The 18595-nt window shown below is 42.5% G+C and overlaps 1 protein-coding gene across 5 annotated transcripts in view; it reads left to right on the top strand.

The window, feature by feature from the left end:
- Positions 1 to 18595, top strand: part of Ncoa2 (nuclear receptor coactivator 2) — a 266816-nt gene that overhangs the window by 159793 nt on the left and 88428 nt on the right. For 4 of the 5 annotated variants that reach the window (XM_028864590.2, XM_028864593.2, XM_028864589.2 and 1 more), the window contains exons 3-4: positions 8460 to 8564; positions 11025 to 11197. In XM_028864590.2, coding sequence (XP_028720423.1) covers positions 8479 to 8564; positions 11025 to 11197 — 259 coding nt within the window. In that variant the 5' untranslated portion in view covers positions 8460 to 8478. Of the gene's footprint in view, positions 1 to 4658; positions 7367 to 8459; positions 8565 to 11024; positions 11198 to 18595 lie in introns of those variants that run through there. The other variant, XM_037206417.1, reaches the window with a different exon arrangement.

Genomic DNA, 18595 nt, shown 5'->3' with positions numbered 1-18595 from the left:
GCAAAGAGTTAAGAAGCACTTTTAAGGGTTCAGCTGGGTGGGTGTAAACATACATGCCTGGATTCAGTGCTATGGAGCCTGAAGCAGAGGGAACTGAGTTGAAGGCTAGGTCTCTCATACCTTTAATACCAGTACTCAGGAGGCAGAGGCAGACAGATCTAATGATCTCAAGGCCAGGGCTACATAGTAAGACCTGGCACGGGGGGGGGGGGGGGGGGGGGGGGTGGGTCCTTAAGTCTTTGTAAGTGAACAATAATTGGAAGTCATAGCCTCTTCACTGTAGGTTTGATTTATGCAGGGAAGCGCTGATACAGCAGTAGAGACTGATATTAAAGCCTGTACATTTAGAGTGCAATGGTTAAAGTGGCAGGTATCATTCTCTGTAATTATCCTTAATAAATGGCTTCTTCATCAGCCTGTTACTATTGCTGATTATACGGGGAAGGCGCTTTCTGTTTGGAACGAAGCTGAGCTGTCCTGGTGTGCTGGGGAGGATGCCTAGCGACCTCCTTACTTTGGGAACTTCATACTGAAAGCAGTAGAGCAGCAGTGCTGGCCTTCTCTTCAGCTCAACCGCGAAGACGTGTTGCGGGACGGACTGTAGTCTTCCCTATGCTGCCTCTAGCTCCCTGTCTGTCTTCAACAGTGGTGGCGTTTGGTGTGTTTACTGATTGGGTAGTTCTAAAGTATGTGTGGTTTTGACACAATGAAAAAAGAAAGGTCCTATCCAATTATGAAGTCACTCTTTTACTAAGTTTGATTAAAACACAATAATATAACATATTCAAGTTTATAAATTTCTCTTTTCAATGAAATCATTATGCTCACATTACAGTGATGAGAATTGAGGGACTATGGGATTTTCTCTCCCCCTCCCTCCCTCCTTCCCTCCCTCCCTCCCTCCCTCCCTCCCTCTCTCCCTCTCTCCCTCTTTCCCTCTCCCCCGCCTTTGAGACAGGATCTCAGTGTGTAGCCCTGGTTGGCATGGTAACCCACAGACTTCTCCTACCTCTCTCTCCTGAGTGCTGGGTTTAAAAATTAGTGCCACCACTCCTGACTGGATTCACTGTTGAACTCGAAAACTTGCTCAGGCTGCCTGAGCTCTCCTGTGCCTCAGTTTCTTCATCTGTGAAGTGGAGGTAAGCATCTGTTCTCATAGGAGCTTACACAGGAGAAGAATGTAAAGAAGTTCAAACAAATGCCAGTCCCTGGAATCACACCCGAGTTCGATTCCAGCCTGCCATTTGGGCACTTCGTGTGTAACCCCTTTCGGAGTAAATCAGCAAAGTTAGATGACCTACAGGTGTATATACATCCGTCTCAAGAATGCATTAGTAGACAAAGTGAGGTTGTGTGGTTTGAAAGAAAAGGGCCACCAAAGGACAGTCATTTCTTTCCTGTTGCCTTTAAGATGTAGCACTCTCAGCTCCAGCACCATGTCTGCTGCACACAGCCATGCTTCACGCCATGATCATAATGGACTGAACCTCTGAAACTGTAAATGAGCCACCACAATTAAATGTTTTCCCTTATAAGAGTTGCCATGGTCATGGTGTCTCTTCACAGCAATAGAAACCCTAACTAAGACAAAGATGTGTATACAAAGTATCTCTGCAACCTGCACACTCCTAAATGAGTGTCAACCAAAAAGATAGAAGGAGAGAACATGTAGGAGGAGAGAGGAACTCCATCCAGCTCAGTAACAATGCTCTTAGTATTGCTTCAGACTGCTTTCCCTTGTCATTTTAGCCAGTTTCTCACAGAACTTAGGAAGGCTTGTAAGTCTCCTAAAGAAATTGTAAATGATGTGAAGAGTAAAGGAAGATAGTTGATTTTACCTTGGACAAGTTATGAAAGTCCAGCAAATCCTCCACTTCAGGTCTTGGTTTGCTGATGTCTTTCCAGAGTGCATACTTAAGCTTTCAGAGCAAGTTTGAGTCTAAAATGTTAACTGGAGACAGGGCTTATGGGATGCAGGGAATGATGCTCTTTCCTGTTTCCTCACCTGAGGCCTTGTTAAAAACCTCATCTTGCTGTTTTGGCCAGATTAGCTCTTCTGACCTGCTGGATTCAAGGAGCCCAGTGACTGCCTGCACTGAAGAACTTCAACTGAGGACTCAGACAGCAGAAACTGACACTGACGTCACACTAGATCCCCCCACCCCACCCCACCCAACCCCAAGCTCCGCACTATATATTCTGCAATCAGTTTTGCCATTGAAACCTAGGGAAGATTTCTTTCCCCCTCCCCTTTACGAAAGATGTAGACAATGGAAATGTCACACTGAGATATTTGTGTCGCCAGTGAATATGAGTCAAGCCATTCATTTGTTTATCATGGTGTACGTTAAAGAGCCACCTCCCGTTTGCAGCCTAATGTGTTTATTACTGTCTTCCCAATGGCATCTTGAAGTGTCTTTCACTAAAAAATTCATGAGTAGTATTGGCTTTCAGTCAGAAAGTACAATATGTCTTCTAGTTACTGTCTAATAGACCACTTTAAGGCCATTATACAAAAGTAAATCTAAGAGCAAAGCATATTGAGGAGGAATTTTTAGCTTAAACATTTGTTTACACAGTATTCTTACTGTTGCATGAAAGAGGACCTAGCCTGCAGAAGGTGGTTGCTGAAGCCATCTCCTTGGAGTGTAGTTGTAGGATGTGGTGTTTTCTTTGGTTCTGGAAAATGCCGGTGGTGTAGTTTGGAAGTCATTTTCTAACGAGGCTGGTGTGTGCCTGACTTGCCATGTCACTTATAAAGGCAAATGTACCATGTGTTGCTGTGAACCAGTTAAGTTTCACTGAGACTTCGTTCCTAAAGATGTCTTTCATCCCGAATTCATTCAAAGTGACTCCTCAACCTTTGCAAGCCAGCAGTTGTCACTGCATGCATTGGTGTGGAGTTTTGTGAGTCTGAACATGTAGGTAAACTGTGACATCCTAGGTAAATTAAAATTTTATATGAAATCTGAGAAGTACCATATGTTGTATGATATGAGGTTAAAAGTATGCTGCAATAAAGAGTAATACCCCTTGCAGGAAAATAATACAGCATTTTACTAGCTAAAATAGTTTGAAATATTATATGGTGTTCTCTTTCCCTCTGCCCCAAGTGGAAGAAAAAGTGTGGTTTTTCTGTGTGCTTTCACCCCACATCGAGCACATGTCCAGTTCTGCTTCAGTTTGATTTGCGTATATCATGTTGCTTGATTTGTATGAATCAAAAAATATTTTTGCATAATCTGCATATTTACTATATTGAGTTAATGTTTATTTAACTGTTGGTAAAAGTTGGTGTCTTACCAGAAGGGTTTTGCTTGGGATAATTTGACCAACGAACACTCCATTGGAAGCAGGTATTTCCAAAATGTTTGTCCTTTCTCTCCTCTGCCTTTCCCAGTATCCACAGCCCAAAAGGATGTTTTGTTCTTTCTAGTATTAGATACTGTGTTTCCTTAGATGTATCAGCGAAAGCCCAAGGATTCTGAGTTTGTCTAATATGGAGATCCTCCTCCCTAGAACCTAGTAGATAGAACCCAGGGGAGGACCTGTTGGGAGTTGAGTCAGCTGTTTTCACATGATTTGATAACTAGGGAAGTGCAGTGAGTTTCCACACCATGGGATCTCTGAAGAGTTGGGATGGAGACATGCTGGCTTACACGTGCGCATGTAATGCTTGAACATTTCTTTAGTCTTCAGAAAATTTGTTCCCAGCTCTCAGGAGACAGCAGCAGGACAACCCTGTCTCAGAAAACCGAGGGCTGGTGCTTGCCTACCACTCACAAAGCCCTGGATTTGGTCCCAACATTAAAATTTGTGCAGAATACAACTGCTGTTACACAACAGTTTCATTGATCTTTTTAAGTGAGACCAGAAAGATTGGAAAGACCTTTTGGTGGAAAGACCTTTCCAGCGTGGTGGCACATGCCTTTGATCCCGGCACTCCAGAGGCAGAGGCGAGCAGATCTCTATGAGTTCAAAGCCTGCCTTGTCTACATAGTGAGTTGCAAAACAGGGTTACACAGAGAAACCCTGTCTGGAAAAACAAAATAGATTGGAAAGATCTTGTAGGCCAAGGAAGCCTTCCTGGACTGGTGTGAGCCGGCCCTCCTCTTACAGTCAATGGTAAAAGGAGTTGCTTTGCTTCTCTGTGTATATCATCTCTGCCCCAGGAAAAATTCCTTGTGAATTCCATCTCAAAGTCAGGGACCTAATAATGGCCCAACTCTAAAACTATTTCTTTTTAGAGCTAAGAAGAGTCTTGGTGCTTGATCATGTTATTCTGTGTGGATTTAAGCAAGGATATTATCCTTACTTATCCTTTAACTGAATTTGTTGAGCATGTAATAAATCTGACAGTTTTACAGGCCTTGTTTGGAAGATGGCCTGGGCTGATAAGAGGTAAAGTGCACATTATCGCTTGCATGTATGCTGGATGATTAACTAGCTCCAACGCAGCGAGGCTGTTTTGCAAGCAACAGCTTTGCTGCCTTCTTAGTTCGATGGATGAGTTCCATGAAAAAAGAGTGCAGCATTCTCTAATTGAATTGAGATTTGACATTTTACATTGCTTTTTGTCATTTGCCGAGAACTTGACTGTGGGCATTGTTCATCCCTCCCAGAATATTGCTACTTTAAAAAAAAAAAAAAAAAAGAAGCTTGCTGAATTTTGTGGCTCTTTCTTCTTCTATCAAGTACATTCAAGCTGCTATCAAGAGATGGGAGGAAGGGCCTTCTGCACAGTGAAAGCACTGTTGTTGTGTGGCTATTGATAACAAGAATGGACAAATAGCAACTTCTTCTCCAGGCTTGTCCTTCACAGCGCCTTTCCTCTGGTAGAAACCGGTTTGCTCTGGCTCACTGTAATTATCTTCAGCTACCTTGAGTTTGACTTGTGTCATGATCAGTTTCTGTGATTTACATTGAACAGTCTCAGAGTGACATACTCCAGAGCTTGAATTTCATGGGAATGTTGGAAACATGTAGAAATGTGCAGGGTGTTTGCTTACCCACTTGTAGAATGTGCCTGGAGAATTTTCCACCTCCTGCTTCTATATTGCAAATTAATTTTTGCCTTTGATCTACAAAAATATATTCAAACTCGTCTATGTAGTTTATTTTGCTTTAGGTCTTCTTCTGTAAGTCTGGAGTCAGCGATTCTATCTATGTCATCTGCCTGTGGCATTCCTGCCCTGCCCAGCACCTTGAGTGCTGAGGAAAACAGTGAACTCACCTGGCCCTGCCACATTCTACAGGTGAAATGTTGGCACTCGGGCCAAAGACACCTCCTATGGGGCATGGAAAATGACAGCGTCCCCTGGTTGAGAGACCACAGAGCTGTTCTAGACCCTCACTATTGAAGCTTGCTCATTTGTCTAGCCCACTAAAGAGCAGATCACAAACCTGTATGCTCCAGGACAGCAGCCAAGCCTGTCACCCTCCTCCGTGCCCTCCTCCCTTCTTGCTCCAGCCTGAAACTACCCTACCTCCTTGGGGTAGGGCTCCTTAGCCCTGCCTTCTTTTTATTTACCTCAGTGATTGGCAGTGATTTGGGTGGGCCACTGTGGCTTGTCCCTCTCGATAGAGCATGGTCAGGTTCCCTTCCTTGACTTGCTGCCTTCACCTTCTGTGATGTGAAGGCTGGTGGATGTGTGTACTTGAGAGATGTAACCTAGGAAAATTACCTGGAAAAAATGATGTATGAGCCAGACTTAAAAATAAGGAAACCATTGTGTTCAAAAAGTAGAAACTTTTATATGTTGAGGAAATAGATTAAAGGAACCATCATCTAATAAAAAAGGAAAACTTGCCATGTAAATGAGTTCAGGAGGAAATAATGTTCTAATGGTTCAAATAGAGTGTTTTTAAATTAATCTGGAGAATGTACAAGTAAGATATTGAAGTATGCTCCATGGGTTTTACTGTTCCTGGGCCAGAATGCACACACTCTTGGTCTGCTCTGCCCCCTAAGACCTCTTGTGGAAATATGTGAGTGCTGGCTCCTCATGGACACTCAGTTGTTATTGTGTGTGGATTTAAGGTCGGTGACACTAAAGGCAGAGTCCTCTGTCACCAGCACTTATTCTAACGGTGTGAGTCAGTAGACGGGGTGATAGTTAGATAAGTTTTATCTTCAATAAAATATCACCTCTATCTACCATATGTGGGGCTTGTTTTGGTTTTGTTTTGAGAGGGGTTGTTTTTGCTATCTAGTGAAGGTTGTACTGTATGATTTAATCATACTTGTATTTTTATGACCTGTTGACAGCCGATTCTAGGGGAAAATTCCCTGGATCATTTGTTGGAAGATTACTAGATGTGAAGCTTTTTCTTGCATGGTCCTGAGTGAAATCTTGGGAATTACTGTTCAGAAAAGAATTAGTAAAAATGAATGTTTGTAGCATGTTGTCCCTTCTGCCTCCTGTAGTGGCCTGGGTCCCCAGCCCTCTGTTGAAGGTCATCCATTCCACCTTCATCCCAGCCGGAACATCTGTCTCTGGGCTCTCGGGACAGGAGCACACCGCAGTGTGGGAAGGGCAGTTCGTATGTGTCGAAGTGTTGCCTGTCTGAATTCGTCTCCTTTTGCCCGGTTTCTGTCTGGAGCACTCTGTTCCCCACCAAGTCCATCTGCAGTGGCAGGAAAGCAGGCTTTGTATAGTGAAAGATCCCCTCCTTCTCCACGGGCCTCTGCCTGTGGTGAGCGAAGAACAACTCACAGCTGACAGACAAGGCAGGGAAGAGCCTCAGCAGTGGCGTTCTAGTGAAGAGCCCGGGTCCCCTTCCCCTTTCACTTGGAAACCTGTGCTATGGGTGCCAGAGGCAACTCCATTTTGCAGAACATCGTTAATGAGCAAGTAGAAAGTCTGAAGGTCACATGGCTAACCAAGTGGTGAGGCTGGGGCCTACATGTTAGCCCGTGGCCGCCTGGTAACTAACACAGGTTTCCTAGGTGGGCTTTGAATCTGTAAATTGGCTTTAGTACATAGCATATGTACTAAATGAATATCAACTAAATACAGTACTTATTATTTGGCAAAAAACTAAGCACAGAAGTAGACCTTGAGACTTGGTTACATTCCTCCTGCCCACAGGAAGCTCGGGCATCAGTTCTCAGATTGTACCTTCCATGTGACCTCCTGAATTGAATGTACCATTGGTGCCACCTTCCTTTTGCTGATGCGGCATTTCTTCATTTTGACTCCCTAAAAACAATTGGTTCTGTAAAACACATGACTCTCAGAGAGAGAGAGAAAACAGTCGGCCCCACTGCCCACTTGGATCAGAACAGTGGTCAGAGGAGTAACTGTGGGGCCACTGAGACTGAGGTCCGGGATTACACCCAAGGAGACTGCAGACAGTTGGACTGGTAGGTGGCCGTGATGCCTAGTCGTTCTCCACTGACTTCTTAACCCACCTTGCTGTTTTTCCTCACTCTTGATGGTGTCTTTCTGAGGTTCCTCTTCTTCTCACTGTCTTTTCCTAATGTAGAGAGGAGGAGAAGCCACTACTGAGAGTAAAGGAGGGCAGTAGTCACTGGATGAAATAGAAAGAGCATAAAATTGGGTTCCTAGGAAGGTGTAAAGACTGACTTCTGAGCTCATGTGCCTGTGCTGTTTTCCCTTTGCCAAGTAGACGCTAAGCCCTGTAAGGAACTCTTAAGTTCCCCTTTGTCTCTTTGAGAACTGTCATTTTCTTCTTGTATACCTAAGTCACATAGTGGTGGCCGTGTGAGAATACTTCTTGTGTGTCCTCCTTCTTTGCTCGTCAAAGGGAATTGGGTAAGCAGAATTATCAGGTCCTCCTCCCACAGTCTTCGGAAGACCCTTGGTGACAGCTGCTAGACTGGCTGAGTGAAGGAGAGCCAGTCTAGCAGGATGTGAGGAGCCGAAGAGGGAGGTGGACTGCCTCCACAGAAGAAGAGGGAGGAGCTGGAAGGTAGAGCCCAGTCTTGAGCCTCGAGGGAGGCAGGAAGAGCCGCCATTTGAGAGGCACTGTTAGAAGCCTTGGGCAAGACCACTACAAGGGTGGCAGATTTACCAGGCTAAATTTGGAACCCTTTATAGTGCCCTGGCCTTCCCACTTCCCCAGACTGTCGTGAGTGAGCTACTGCAGCTCACACTCCACATTGGCCAACCCAAAGCAGAGGCTTGGAGGAAGCCCTTACAACACCTGTCATCTCCATGGTGCAGGAGCACCCTCGAACCGGAGGCTGTAGCCTGACCCAGGCAGGCAGAGAACAGCTCATGCTGCTGTAGAGTCTCTGTCTAAAGAGCCTGGGCTCAGTGAAGTAGGAGGGTTTATTTCTTACGTTAACCTTTCCATTATGCATATCTATCAAAACAGTGTGTTAATAACTGTTTTCAAATTTCTGATTGAAGGCAAAGTTTCTTAAGTGTTGGCAAAACGATGAGATATTTTATTGTAGTCTTCATATCTTTTCCCCCTGTTTTCTGTTGTAGTTGCTGATATGTGTTCAAGATGAGTGGGATGGGAGAAAACACCTCTGACCCGGCGAGGGCAGAGACAAGGAAACGCAAGGAATGTCCTGACCAGCTTGGACCCAGGTCAGACTGTTGTTTGCAGAAATGCTAGTGAAGCGGTGTGCGTGCTTCTTTGGCTTTACTCTCAATTCAAATATTGTGCTTGGCTTTTCTTATCAGCAATGAAAATTTTACATATATAGTAGCTTAAATTTTGAATATGTGGATTATTTACAGATTCTAATCTTTTTTAAAAGAAAAGGAAACTTCCCCCATATACTTGTTTACTGTCCTTTGTGTATTTTACTTTTATAATCAGTTGTTGTTATAACCTTTGAGTGTTCCATATTTTCTTTTCTATTAGGTCACAGAATGTTTTAACCAGTAAATTCTGTAATGAAAAGATTTGCTCTTAGTTTGCTGAGTTCTTGTCTTTTTTTTTTTTTTTAATATGACATGTAGTGTTAAATCCAGTTATTTTTGAGTTAAAAACATTGTGGTTCTTCATTGGATAAAACAAACAATGTCAAAACAAGCTGTGCCTCTTGCCATGTGTGGTCGCATCACTAGGCCAAATACAGCCTAATCTGTCAATATCACAGTTACAAATACGTGTCCTCTTTGAATGGCAAGTCTCATGCCAGGAATTTCCTCGCGATATCATCTGTGTATGCAGAATGCTGGAGGTGTAAGGTTACTCATTTGCACCCTTGCTTAGATTCATAAAAGATTAGGAAAAACTCTTTGCAGAGAACATTTTAAGATGATGGTATATGCCCTAGAACACAGTGCAATTGTGATAAACAATGAGGTTAGTATTTTTAGAAGCCTTCTAAAAAATTTGGGGCACAGAGACAGTTGTGGTGGTATACCCCAAAGTCTGAGGCAGGAGGAATGCAAGACCAAGCTGGACTACATACGAGCTGGAAGCTGACCTAGGCTATATACATTGTTAGGTCCTATCCCAAAAGATGTGAGAGAAGAGAGCAAGTGCAGCAAATGTTTATAGAGGACACTAATTTTGAAAAGGAGAATTGGAAGAGGGGAAGCTTCTGCATTTGTGTTACAGGGTAACCAGGAAACAGTAATTCTTGCACCCACCTTGGATTAGAGCCAGGCAAAAAGGAAGCAAAGATGAAAGAGTGTTCTGGTGAAGAAACACCACAACCAAAAGCATTATGTAAGCCATCTGATGCCTTCAATTCCAGAGGACCAAGAGTCCATCCTGGCAGGGAGGCAGAGCAGCAGGCAGCAGCAGCAGGCCTGGCCGAAAGTGCAGGAAGCTGAGGGCACGTCCTCATCCACAAACATGAAGCAGAGAGAGCAAACTACAAGTAGAGCCCAGCTCTTCCTTCTGAAAGGCCATCCCCAGGGACACACTTCCTCTAGCAAGGTCCCCAAACAGTGCCACCAACTGGGGTCAGGTATTCAAATGCCTGAGCCCATGGGGGAGGGGCATTTCTCATTTAAACCACCACAAACAGAGATTTTTCAGACTTTTGGTTTTTCAAGACAGGGTTTCTCTGTGTAGCTTTGGAGCGTTTCCTGGAACTCACTTGGTAGCCCAGGCTGGCCTCGAAGTCACAGAGATCCGCCTGGCTTTGCCTCCCGAGTGCTGGGATTCAAGGCATGCACCGCCACCGCTGCTGCTGCTGCCGCTGCCGCCACCACCACCACCACCACCACCACCACCAGCTGAATTTGCAAATTTTTAAATTAATGTTCTATACAAATAATTACACACTAAAATACAGAAAGTTGTTAATTACAGAACAATGAACAACTCAAATTTCTGCCCTTTGGTATTGATTTGGAGGTCATTTAATGAACTTTTCTACTGCACTTAAACAAGTAATTGTATCGTTTTCAAGAGGAACTTTGGGGTTTTGCTATTTTGTCAGATTCAAATGAGAAGATTTTGCCAATTTTGATTTTTTTCTCCATCTATTTAAATTCAGTTGAACTCTGGCCATTTGTTTGCATATTGCCAGTCATTTGGTCTGTGCAGTTCACGTGGAGCCCTGGATCGCTGGACTTGTTATACCACCTGATTGGATCATACTCTAAAGAAATCTAGGGATTATAAAGACTTGTTTTTATTACCCTTTATGTTTATAAAAAAAAGGTATTGAAATCCATTTATTCCCATTATAATTAGGTTAATTAGCTTTGATTTCTCCCTTTTTAATCGTATCTTAAGTAGAATTTGAATTTCTATCAACATGACCCCCCTTTCTTAGCTTTTCAGAGCCCCCTTTCTTGTCCGGCTCCTGTGAGGCGCTATTCTAGGCACTGCAATGGTAGATGATCCTGACCTTGTTCGGGTGAGGCTGGGCAGTGAAGCATATCTGTGAACTAACCCCACAGCACAAAAAGAATCACACACTGGTGAAATGTGCATTCTCAGAAACACGACCCTGGTCTTACCTGCTTTAGTTAACAGGCAACTTCTGTTGTCTGGATTCATGTTAAAAGTAGTTTAGCATGTGTATCATTCTTATAACAGCTTTTTCAAATAAATAATAATGCCATATTCCTTCTTAGCCCCAAAAGAAGCACTGAGAAACGTAATCGTGAGCAGGAAAATAAGTACATAGAAGAACTTGCAGAGCTAATTTTTGCAAATTTTAATGATATCGACAACTTCAACTTCAAACCTGACAAATGTGCAATCTTAAAAGAAACTGTGAAGCAGATTCGCCAGATCAAAGAGCAAGGTAAGAGACTGGGGTGATTTCTGTTCTTCCGCGTAGATGAAGTTCCTTCAGAGTCCCTTGAATCTATTTCTTAAACCTAAATTATTAACGAGATGATGTCACATTACGAGATGAATGCAAGTATCACTTGCAGGGGTTTATAAATAGGCTTTATGTAAAATTCAGCCATTCCCTGAAGACTGAGGAGACGGGAGGTGAGCCAGTGATGGAACTTTTCATCTGGTGAACTCAGCTTGGTGCCCCCTGGCTCCCCCCACACCCCAGAGTTTTCTCAGCTTGCACAGCAAGTGATTGGCATAATTGCAAGTGAGGAGCCAGTGTGAGATGTAATCCCCCAAGTAAGGAAGCAGAAAATGCCTCCTGTTTCAGCCAGCCAGCATATTTGATGAAGTCACAGCCTCCACTGGCCATGCTTCTGGATTAGAATTTCACATCCTGAGTGATGGAGGCTTGAAAGGCTCTAATCACCAGTCAAGAGTCCTTTGTGAAGTCAAACACATCACGTGACAGCTTTCTTCCTGCGGTTTTCTTTTCCCTGAGATTGTTTTATGCTTTTCTTTTGATATTTTGCCTACAGAAAACAAATTAAGAAAATAATATTTTTAAAAACACATTTGACTTTGTAGTGCCAAAAATAAATCCGAGGCATGTATGAACAGTGCCTTGGTGCTCAGGGCTGGTGCATGCTCTGAAGTGTCCACATGCTGCCTTCCTTCAGGGCCAGAGATGATTACCTCTTGAAATGCTTTTGATGCATCTGCCTGAAACTTTATTTTTTAAAAATGCATTTTATCTAATGGTTGAAAAAACCAATTTCAGGAAAATAATGTCTTTGTCTTTATAGATGTTCAAGTCTCAAACTGTTTCCCCTTATGAATTATAAAACCTTCCCTCTTAGCATACTATCATTGTGGCATTTTCCATTACTAACTATTGGACTCAGTTATACAAATATATAGTTCTTTCTTCTGAGAACTTAAAAGTATACATAAAGCATACACATTTCTAATATCAGCCCACTGAAAAATGTCATCATTCTGGTCTGTCCTGCTGCAGATTGAAGCAGTGTGGAGCTTCTTGTCTCAGTGACCGTCACAACCCCCATCTCTCGGGTTTCCTTTACTCTCATTTTGGTACCTTCTTTATTTTCGATGTCAGCTAATGGATCAAATGATATTCCTAGAACTCTTGGGGGAAAATGTTGGTTGAAGTACAGTGGATTTTGTGCTTTTGGTTGCTGATGCCATTATAGAAAATGTCAGCTTGCTGTTTCAGGTTTCTAAGAATTTTGAATAGTTCAATTTTGTGAGCAATTTCATGTTGGTAGTTTTATGTTTTAAAACAACCATACACATATTTTCAACCACTGTGAAGGTCTTGCACAACCTTGGTAAATCCCCCTTCCAACCAGAAAACATGTTAAGATGTGTCATGCTGGGCCTGTGCCATGCCTTACCTGCAGTGTTAATCATCATGCACACGCCACAGCCACCCAAGAAGCGGTGATACTGTAAACACCCTGCCACATTCTAGTCTCAAAGCAGTACTCCCGCAATTGGAAAGGTAATGGGTTTCAAAAGGGGAAGCCAAAGTTAAGTGCCAAATACACAAAAGTTAAATACCAAGAACACAAATAGGCTTTTAAGTTCTCAACTAATTTAATGCCTTAAGAACATTTCTACTTTAGCCGGGCGGTGGTGGCGCACGCCTTTAATCCCAGCACTCGGGAGGCAGAGCCAGGCGAATCTCTGTGAGTTCGAGGCCAGCCTGGACTACAAAGTGAGTTCCAGGAAAAAGGCGCAAAGCTACACAGAGAAACCCTGTCTCAAAAAAAAAAAAAAAAGAACATTTCTACTTCAATAGTTTTTAATAGTCACATCAGATTGAAAGAAGGTAGCTGTTCACCAGTGTCATGGAAGGGTTCTTTGAACCTATGCGGAAGTTTTTTCTCTCTGCAAGTCTCCTCAAACAGACTTGAGCAGTGACCATACCTGGGGCACAGGGCTGCTGAAGAAATGTGGTTTGTGTCAGCTCCCATCACAGCAAGTGTTTAGTAGATGGAGTTTTCTTTCCCACATTGAACACTTTTTTAAAGCCTGGCCTAAGCTCTTTAAACAGCTACTTCTCCCTCCAGAGGGAGAATGGCAGGAAGGTAACCGGTGGTCATTAACACCTGTTTCCAGTGCCCTTTAAAGAATTCAAAGTTGAAAAAGTGTCTTCTAGGGTCAGAGAACTCTCTGGGGATGGATCTGTCCGGGCCATTTGATTTCTGTATGCAGCTGACAGCCAGCCAAGGTTCAAAAGCAGCACATAGTCAGGCTTGAACCCTTTCCTCTTACTGTGTCTTCTCGGTCCCAAACTGTTCCCCCACCAGTCAGCATCAGTGAAACTCAGCTACCAGCTTTCCACCATTTTCCAAACTTGTATTTCAGTCATACTATCAGCCTAAATAAAATTAACTGAGGAGCTGAGGAGAAAATATCCACGAAAATATCCATGTAAGCCTGCATGTTTGGCTCAGAGAAATTAAACTGGGTGTGAGGTACCGTGCGAAAGAACACTAAGACACCAGGAGAGCAGGGCCCATCTTGAGAGAATGCTTCCCAGATAAATGCATCAGCCCAATAACATGGACTCTTCCCCTCAACTCTTCATACACCTTGTGAATTGAGGAAAGTGGAAAGGCATTTTAAAATGGCCAACAGGACAGGAGTTTGGAGGGAGGGTTAGCAGATTTTCAAATTAACAAGCATTGTATCAGACGTACAACTTTATGAGGCCCACCTGTGTCAGAGACTATACTCTGGCCAGATGTGGTAACACTTGGAAGGCAGAGGCAGGAGGATCACAAGTTCAAGGCCAAAACCTGCTTTACATAGAGTTCTAGGCCAGCCAGAGCTACATAATGAAACCCTGTCTCAATGACACAAACATCCAAGAGCAGACACTCTGGAAGCACCTGTAGAAACAGAGTGGGCTTTGAGCAGAAGGGTTTGAGGCTGCTGGTGTGATCACTGTGAAATTTGGAATACATTTGCGTCAATGGTCTTCTGTAGGCACACATCCATAGAGCCTTAGTTATTAACAAAGTTGCTAACTAAGTAATTGAGACCTTATGCTGTGACTAAATTCTCTTGGAGAGTTTTCAATAGCAGCTAATACTTACTGTGTGCTGGGCTCTCTGTTATATACGTGGATTTGGCTACCTATTTAATATGCCAAACAGCCATAGAAAACAGCAGTTTTATTGTTTCCCCCTTTCCAGGTAAGAAACCTGAGACATGGAATGGTTAAATATAGCAAAATCTCATGCCCTAAGGGAAAGCAGGGGTGAAATCCCAGCAGCCTAGTCCTACAGCCACCCTTGGCCATTACAGCACATGTTAGTATTGTCATATGGTGTTTCTTTGTATTCTGGTGTGGTGATGTTTAAAGTCCCTGCCTTCCCTCCATGACTTAGAAAGGGTTGTCTTTAGTAACACATATCCACTTTCCTTGGGGGTTTGGGGGAGAAGCGCTGTTGCTAGATTCCACAGAATTCCAAATAAGAGGAAAAATACAGTCTATGATTTTGGACTACTGTGTCCAATATCATTCCATTTAGCAGAAAACTTAAATATTATGTAGAAAATACATAGTAATTCCTATTTATGTTTTAAAACTATAATCAAAGTATAGAATGGATAGAAAATTTTAGAATTTTAAAATTAAGCACATTTCTGCTGTCCTGTTTAGAGTAATATCTTCTCTTTTACTCCGAAGTAGTCACACGTTTCTTTTTTTCTTCTCAAATAATTAAAAGTGAGTTTTATTATTTGAAAATTATATTAGTCTGTGGGCATGGTAGTGCAGGCCTGTAGTCACTGGGAGTTAGAGGCTGGGGAATCAGATGTCCACATGTTCATAGTGTAGCTGAGACCAGCCTGGGCTATATGAGACACTGTCTTAAAAAAAATCATAATTGAAATCCTATTTGTTACATTATATTTGGATTTATTTATTAGTAGAGAATTGGTTTCAAACTTTTGTCTAAATTAGTTTTGGTGAATATCAACAAAAATGAAAAGGCACATATTAAATATTCAAGAATATATTTCAAAAGTATCTGTATATATATATGGGTCATTTAAATTTTTCATTACAGTTATATAGTGATAACATTTTAATATTTGTTGCTAACATGACAATTTGGAATTCTAGATTGCTTCAAACATGTGAATTTTCTCTAATAGGATAGCATCACAAAGTGAAGAAGTATCTGGAGTTGGGAGGGGGGTGGCAATGGCTTGTTGGAGTCAGTAAAGCCAGGCGTAGTGGTACACACCTTTAATCCCAGCACTCTGGAGCCAGAGAAGCAGGTGGATCTCTGTGAGTTCGAGGCCAGCGCAGTCCCCATTGTGAGTTCTAGGACAACCAAGGCCCTGTCTCAAAAAAAAATGTTTTTTTCTTTAATTAAGCAAGCCAATCATTAATAACCATATGTATGTGGAGGATAATGTAACAAGCAAAAGTAAAGAAATGACATTCAAGATTTCTTATCCTTGCTGCACTGCACTGTGATGTGCACTGAAGGTTGTGCCTCGTGCCTACATGGCTCAAGTCCTGTCTAGTGGTGCCTACTGTACACCAGACTCAAGGCTAGGGGTGTGACAGAGTTAGAGCGAAGTCCACCATGAGGACAATATTCCTACCACAGGTCTGGGACACTAAACTTTGTGTGATTTATTGGTGGCTGTCACTCTAGACTTAACAGTAAAGGAGAGGATGTTCCAACATTTTAACTATATTGGTGATATATATCAAAAGGTGTTATACGGCAGAAAAGCCATTCATGGATCACCAGTTACATTTATGGGTATGGTACAACCATTAGTTCTCCTGTCTTACTCATTCATTTAAATGGAAACTAACCAACATCCATACTCCCTCATCAGCTGTAATCAGAGAGTAGCTGCAGTACAGGAATTTGGCAAAAATCAATGGAAACATTCTCTGAGAGTCAAATGGCTACATGATATTTATAAAAATGAGAGTTGTATATGTTATTCACATTTGTAAATTATGCACTACATACCTGTTGTGCTAATGAAACATTGTGATGCACCCCACACACTCAAAGAGCTGGCTTTAAGTATTTGATAGTCTGCCATTGAGAGGGAAATGTAGGTAAATCAAAGTGGAAATCATGAACTGACAGAATTTCTAAAACTTGGAGGAAGTAGTAATGGAAATGACCCACCTGTAGCATTTACAAGCAAAGTGCAGCACTGTTACACTTCCACTTCCCTGTTCATCTGCCCCTCTCTCCCTGCCCCGGGTTTAAAAGCTCTTACTTGGAGCCCGCGCAGTCATTGCCACCGCTGTCCCCAAACAGCGTGAGCAAAGGAGCTGATGGCAAAGCCCTTCCAGCAGTGGGGCTGTCTGTGAGTCAGGCTTGGTGCTGAGGCTTCGTGGTGTGACTTACAGTCCATGTGATGAAACCCCAGAGTGATGGGCAAGTGTCCGCTGGGAGGGCTGGCTTGCTGGACTTGACACGTAGTTGGCATGCACCTGGGGGTACTCAGACTAAGGCTCAGTGGTTTGGACATCTGTCAGACATGACACTACAAAGACCTTGGTATTTGGAGAGTGACAGGAGACTGCAGTGATATGTACTCTTAACTTTCCTTTTAAACAGAAATCTCTTTTATACCACATACAGTTCAAGTCTCAATTGCTAGCTTTTTTATCCTGCCAACTCTTAAATACTGGTGATCTTTTAAGTGGTCCAAGTCAGCCAGATGCCAACAGAGAATATTGTGTAAACAGACCAGCTTACTCCCCAGATCTAATTGGTTGCATAGACTGAAATCATCGATATAATGTACCCATTAAGAAAAAGGACTTTATTTAAAATCCAATAAATCTATTATCTCTCCTTACCAGACCACATGCAGCTTTGTTAACATCTTGGGGTCTTTATTTCAAAATCTATTGCAAGAGGATAATAATGCCTGCTTCATAAAGCTCTTGTGAAGGGTAGGCTTATAAAGGTTTACCTAGTGCTTGGCACGTTGGATGATTTCATTGGCAGTAATTTCATATTCCACCAGTGTGTCTGACATTTATACTTGCAGGATCTAGTAAATATATATTTTCTTTCAAAGACCTCCATATAGATAAGGAAACAAGTAACTCTTATATCTTCCATGTGTTACCATTTTAAGATTTAATATTCATAGCATGTTTTTTGTCTTAATACAGAAATAACTAAATCGAAACTGTGCCAGGGTTCAGTCAGAGATAGAAATCAAACTGTGTCACTTAGTCTTGCTGCCTTGACCACTTGCCAACAGCTGCTTCTGCTACTGGGCAGTTCCTGCATCTGCCTTGCCTGGGTGACAGTCACAGGAATTGTGCTTTAGGAAGGTCTAGGGTGTTGGCAGTTTTCACTTAGCATGGAAAACATTCTGGCCCCTTGATTACCTTTAAAGATCAGAAACTGTTGTGTTTCTTGTCTCCAGGAAGCAGGTCAGTTTTATTCCTTTGGTCATTTAACCAGTGTCGACAGTGTGTCCCTGACGCTGCAGCTGCTAATGAAGACGAGGCGTTTCCCCTGCATTGTACATGGTTCACGTTCATGCTTGCACATGGATCAGTGGCTCACGTTATTCATGAGGTCTTTAAAATTAGTGAGCTAGGGCTAAAATTCTTACCCTCCTTTCTTCATAGACCCCCTCCCATTATTTTATCTCTTAAGTACATGAAAGGTAGCTTTGGTTTAATAGCTTTTAGGTAAGGAAGATTTAAATCATTCAGTCCACCCTAATGCTTTAGGATTTTAACACTTTAGGACATGAGCTTTCAATCAAGATATCAGCTGGCTCTAGCAGAAAGAAGACTTCCTTGTTTCCATGGTTACCTTCTACTAGTGTGAAAGGAAGTTAACTCTGATACCTCATTTTATATGGATGGATGGATGGATGGATGGATGGATGGATGGATGGATGGATGGATGGATGGATGGATAGGTAGATAGATAGATAGATAGATAGATAGATAGATAGATAGATAGATAGATAGGTGATAGATAGATAGATATTGTCCAGTTACAAACACTCATTCCATAAGATTTTATTGAGTAAATATTCTGAAGGCATGCTCCTCACTGAGGACAAACCAATAATACAGAGGTATAGAGTTCTTTTCCTTGGCTCTTTCACTCATTTAGTGGGGAAGAGCTGTGAACAATTAGCTGTGGGACCATTAAGGACAGTGGAGATGATAAAGCTGGAGCAGCCTTCCAAGACAAGCCTGCGCCTGTTTTAGGCGAGGATTTCAGTGAGCAGGAAACTGTAAGCGTGGTACAGGAACAGACATTGTAAACAGGGCAGAGAGTAACCTGAACAAGGCACAGGG

Source organism: Peromyscus leucopus, chromosome 5 (assembly GCF_004664715.2).
Source record: "Peromyscus leucopus breed LL Stock chromosome 5, UCI_PerLeu_2.1, whole genome shotgun sequence".
NCBI classification, from domain to species: domain Eukaryota; kingdom Metazoa; phylum Chordata; class Mammalia; order Rodentia; family Cricetidae; genus Peromyscus; species Peromyscus leucopus.
The sequence above is the reverse complement of the archived record's forward strand: the minus strand, read 5'-3'. Positions and strand labels throughout refer to the sequence as shown.